Source organism: Scophthalmus maximus, chromosome 22 (genome assembly GCF_022379125.1).
Source record: "Scophthalmus maximus strain ysfricsl-2021 chromosome 22, ASM2237912v1, whole genome shotgun sequence".
Lineage (NCBI taxonomy): Eukaryota > Metazoa > Chordata > Actinopteri > Pleuronectiformes > Scophthalmidae > Scophthalmus > Scophthalmus maximus.
This window is the reverse complement of record NC_061536.1, coordinates 14,850,001-14,855,000: the sequence shown is the minus strand read 5'-3', so window position 1 is coordinate 14,855,000 and position 5,000 is coordinate 14,850,001. Positions and strand designations below refer to the sequence as shown.

The 5,000-nt window shown below is 47.0% G+C and overlaps 1 protein-coding gene across 2 annotated transcripts in view; it reads left to right on the top strand.

Moving 5' to 3' along the window:
• Nucleotides 1-5,000, top strand: part of LOC118291636 (H-2 class I histocompatibility antigen, L-D alpha chain) — a 6,417-nt gene that overhangs the window by 82 nt on the left and 1,335 nt on the right. Inside the window, exons 1-9 of one of the 2 annotated variants that reach the window (XM_035619967.2) lie at nucleotides 1-134; nucleotides 1,326-1,598; nucleotides 2,600-2,890; nucleotides 3,034-3,318; nucleotides 3,459-3,575; nucleotides 3,825-3,860; nucleotides 4,437-4,505; nucleotides 4,594-4,686; nucleotides 4,958-5,000. The exon at nucleotides 1-134 is cut by the window's left edge and continues 82 nt beyond it; the exon at nucleotides 4,958-5,000 is cut by the window's right edge and continues 1,335 nt beyond it. In XM_035619967.2, the coding sequence (XP_035475860.2) occupies nucleotides 74-134; nucleotides 1,326-1,598; nucleotides 2,600-2,890; nucleotides 3,034-3,318; nucleotides 3,459-3,575; nucleotides 3,825-3,860; nucleotides 4,437-4,505; nucleotides 4,594-4,686; nucleotides 4,958-5,000 (1,268 nt within the window). In that variant the 5' untranslated portion in view covers nucleotides 1-73. Of the gene's footprint in view, nucleotides 135-1,325; nucleotides 1,599-2,599; nucleotides 2,891-3,033; nucleotides 3,319-3,458; nucleotides 3,582-3,824; nucleotides 3,861-4,436; nucleotides 4,506-4,593; nucleotides 4,687-4,957 lie in introns of both variants that reach the window. The other variant, XM_035619966.2, reaches the window with a different exon arrangement.

Here is a 5,000-nt window from a genome sequence, read left to right as displayed (position 1 = left end):
AAGAGGAGGAGGAGAAGAAGAGGAGAAGAAGGAGAAGAGGAGGAGGAGGAGGAGGAGAGTTCTGTCGGCCGACATGCGGCTCCCCGGGCGCGGCGCGCTGCTCCTCGTCCTGAGCCTCGGGTCGGTTCGTCTCGGTGAGTTCACAGTTCAACGGTCGCGTCGAAAGCGAAAGTAAGAAAACAAGCGACGCCATCGGTGACGTGACGTCTGTCGAACTTCACCAGTTGTCTTTTGAGTTTCATTTATTCTTCACGCACGAGGTTCGTCGGTGTTCGGTGTCGCGTGTGTTCACCAACCGACGAGAACAACCGACGAGAACAACCGACGAGAACCAGGAAACGAAACCAACAAATGTTCCGTCACAGTAAAATGGCGTCTGCGCTGCGGGCGATGAGATTCAGGTAGAGTCCCACCTGTCAGGTGACGTCATGGAGGGGCGTGGACCGAAGCTTCGTTCGGACCGAACTCGTCTCTTTCCGTCACGCGAGTTTTCCCGCTTCGGGAACATTCTCGTGCGTGTTTTTCTTCTTCTTCTTCCTCTTCTCACGTTAATTAACGCGACCGTGAACTTTTCCTCTTTTTCTTTTTTTTTTACTGAACAAAGATCATATGCAGAATATTTGGCATTAAAGGGACAGTTGAGTTTGAAGTGCGGTTGTGTGATTAACTTATGCATAGTTAATGTTTCCTTATGGAGATGGAGATCCGCGATGTCATTTAACAGAGTTTGGAGGAGAAGTCTCAGTCCCAGTGTTGCAGACGGGACCATCGCAAATTTTAAAATGTTACCCAAAAAACAAATATCCGTTCAATTGTTCGCTGAAGGACGAATTTTCAGTTTTCCGCCCGACAGCCGATTAAGTTTGCCCTTTTTTTTCAAGCGTGCTGCGTCTACTGGCGTACATTTACGTTACTGCAGTAATCTCGACCTAAAAACACCGTAACGCGGAATTCACGTGTTCTACGACGTTGTCGTGGCAGATCGATTCTGTTGGGACCTTTGGCTCGAGCGTGAAACTTGTGAAACCTTAATCGGTTTGTAAAAATTAGTTGTTTTTTAGTTTTTTTTTTACATTTAATTGTTTTGCTTTCCCCATGTAGACCACATTGGACCTGGTCCAGATCTAGAACCACCGTGCTTAGACTTCTATAAACCGGACTAGATTATCACACTTTACGGCACAGTGTCAGATTTGTGAAATCATTATTCTCTGTGAATAAACACTTGTGGATGAGATAATCCCAGAGGGGCCAAAGGCTCCTTCAGTCTGAGTTTCCATGTGTTGAAATGTTTCTTCTCTCCTTCTCCCCATGTGGTTTTCCAGAGAAACATTCCCTCACGTACATCTACACGGCTCTCTCCAAGGATGTCGCGCCCCCCGGCATCCATCAGTTCACGGCCATTGGGCTGCTGGACAACAAGGCCATCGACTACTTTGACAGCGTGAACACTGAGAAAGTTCCCAAACAGCAATGGATGAAAGACCAAAATGAAGATGACTACTGGCGGAAAGGAACGCAGTCCCGCCAGAGCAAGATGAAGTGGTTCCAGGTCAACCTGAAGATCCTCATGGACCGAATGAGACAGAACCAATCTGGTAAATCAGGGACGGGAACAAGTTATTATCACTTATTGGCTTAAAGCCAATCTAAAGACAGTCTACTTCCTGTTTACACCACCTGACCCGTGCGTGAAAGGTCATGTGACATGTGTTTTCAGGTGTGTTAGTAATGTATTTATGATTCTAAGATGACGTTATCAAACCTTTATGACAAAGAAACATAATTGAGGCTTGATATTTTAGGTTAACCATAAACTTTATCATGAAAAAAACAAATACAAATTTCAAATACAACCAAATAAATAGAACTTGAATTAAGGAAAAACATTTATTTAACCTAAAATGTCAAACATAAATGCACATTCAGAGACCGATGATCTCGGTCGGGCTCTTCACGCTACTCGGGTTAGGATCCTTTTGTGTTTACGAGTGAACGTCTATCGAATATGATTTAAACATTGTAAAGTATTGGAAGTTTGTTGGTTGGTTACGTTCGATGTCATAAAAAGTACATTCTGATGTGTTTGTAAGAATTACAACACTGTTCAAGAATATGATAGGGAGACAGGGGGAAAAATCAGCTTTTTTAAAACAAAATAGTCAGCCGTTTATTTGTTAAAACTTCTTTAAATGTGAACGAGATCCAAACTGCCCTCTAGAAACCACCGACAGCTAGATGTTTGTGTATCGCTGCCTTTGCATGAAAGGTTTTAACGCTGGAGGACGAGAAACGGAGAGAGGAGGAGGCGGAGTCGGGCGAAGATGATAGCGCACTTTGTTGCAAAAACAATGTGCGCTGTTTGTTTATCTGAAGAATTTGACACGCTCAGCTCATTTTCAGCAATGCCGGTGCTTTTGCAGCCACAGGCTCCTCGTTGTAGAATACCAGATTGCTATCGACGTCAGTGATGTCGGGAGAATCTCAAAGCCGAACCGATAACGTCGGAGCTTATTGACACTTGATCTTCTCCTGTGGTTTTAAATGAATCCCTGTCTGCGTAGTCAGTCATTTTGTTTCACTGTCCCGCCCCCGACAGACGTCCACGTGCTCCAGTGGCTGCACGGCTGCAAGGCCGACATGCATCGCGACGGCAGTGTGAGTTTCAGCCAAGGCCTGGACATGTACAGCTACGACGGGAACAACTTCCTGTCCTTTGACGACGACCACCTTGTGTGGGTCTCCTCGTGTCCTGCGGCGCAGCAGACCAAGAGGAAGTGGGACGATGTCCCCTCCCTCAAGGAATACACCAAAGGCTACTTGGAGAGGGAGTGTCTGGACTGGATGAAGAAGTTCTTGGGATATGAACAAAAGCAGCTGGAAGCAGCTCGTAAGGAAGATTCCTAATTATTATTCCTTGGAAACCGTCGTGTCGTCCATCTTTATGTACAGTTATATTGGGATGTGGGATGTAGCATGTTGTAGGCGCCTCCCTGCAAACGGGACCTCACCACATGTTCCCTCTCTTCCCAGCTCCACCGGAAGTGTACGTGTTTGCGAAGAACAGCAACAGGAAGAACAACGTGGTCCTGACGTGCCTGGCCACAGGGTTCAACCGGAAGGAGGTCACGCTGCAGATGAGAAGGGACGGGCGTCTTCTCACGCCAGTGGACGGAGTGATGAGCTCCGGCGTTCGGCCAAACGGTGACGACACCTTCCAGAGAAGAGACAGGGTGGAGATTTTGAAGACGGACTCGTCCTCGTTCACGTGTGTGGTCGTTGATGAAGCAACCAATTTCAACGTTGAGAAGGTTTGGGGTAAGAAACGTTTTCTAATAGTTTCTAGTTTTTAAGTTGGAGCGTCACTGTCACTTAACATCTACACCATAGTACGTTGAACATAACCAATAGAAATGATGTCGAATATAAAACTGACGTGAATGTTTTCTGTGCTTTAGATCACAAACTTCTCGACGAGTCTGAATCACTCGTCATCGTCATCGTCATCGTCAGCGCTGCAGCGGGGGGGGTCGTCCTGCTGCTCGGGGTTCTTGTGGCACGTTGGTACAGAAAACGTAAGGGTAGGTGCAGTATTCACTCCGTGAGCTGTATATTAGCGACAAAGTTCACCCCCAACGCGACACAAATATTTGGCGTGACGAGACACGAACAGCGGAAGACGTGAAATTTGCATCTTTAGCCCTCGAGTTCAAATATTTGAAACTCTGGCGAAATATTCGTGCGACGCGTTGTAAAATGTCAATTAAATAAAAATACATTTTGATAAATTCAGCTGTTGATCAATGTTTTAATGTTTATTACAGGAAACGCTGGGAAACTTGGAACCAACAATGTCCCAGGTAACAAAAGACTGGTGGAGTTGGGAGACGAAACATAAACGTCTCTAACAATATGTGTGTGGCGGATATTATCTGCCCACTGATGAGTCGATCAGGTGAACATGAACCTCACCGATAAGGATTCTGAGGTCGCCGCTCCGACACTGACGCACAGGCCCGACGTCAAGGGGGGAACAGCCGCCCCCCTGGAGGGGGTCCACGGAGACGCTCGGAGAAAAAACATACGTGCTACAAGTATTTCAAGAAAACCAAAAAGACGAGCAAGAGAAGAATTTGGCTGCTTACCATTACTTAAAATACATAAACCTGTCACTATAGGTCAAGAGTTAACTGTTAATCTAGCTAGCCCCCCCCCCCCCCCCCCCCCCCCCCCCCCCCCGCCTAACAGGAAGGAGAACACGTCCGACGGGGCGTCCGGATCGCACCTCACTGAAATCGACTTGGAGGAAAATTGGTCGTTTCCCCCGAACTTCACAGAGACTGGAGACAAAAGTCCTACGGTGGTTTTGTATTCTTCAAATCTTTTTATACTGATCGTCTTGATTTTCTCCTTTGTGTCTGTTTGTGTTTGTGTAGATGTTGTCGTCCCGGCAGCTCAGAACGACAACACACCGACACAACCTCTCATGAACCAAAAGAGCGAAGGTAACTCTACGGATTGTGAGGTCGCTGCTCCGACACTTGGTGTTTTTGCAGCTCAATGACTGTGTGTGTGTCTGTTTGTGTTGCGTAGATGCTCTCGTCCCGGCACCTCAGAACGACAACACGCCGGACCCCAAATCCAAGTCTGACGAACACAAACCTCTCATCGGCAAAAAGAGCGACGGTAACCGAGTTGTGTTGCATCGTTAGATCCTGAATACGAGAGACTGAACTATGTGTTTCAAAAAGTACTGCAGGTTCTCTGAGGTTCTCCCTCTCACGTCTCACCATCACGACTCAGCATGAGAATCTGTCAGCTGATCTACTGACCTCTGACCTCAAGAAAGTAACGTCTGGGTCCCGGAAGAGAAAAGAGAGAAAGGAAACGTGTGATGTATCTGAATGTCTGCGTGTGCTGCATGTTGAATCCTGAACGTCTGGTCTCTTGTGCTCAGGGTCGAAGGAGTCGCTGAGCAGCTCCGGGACGGACTCTGGAGT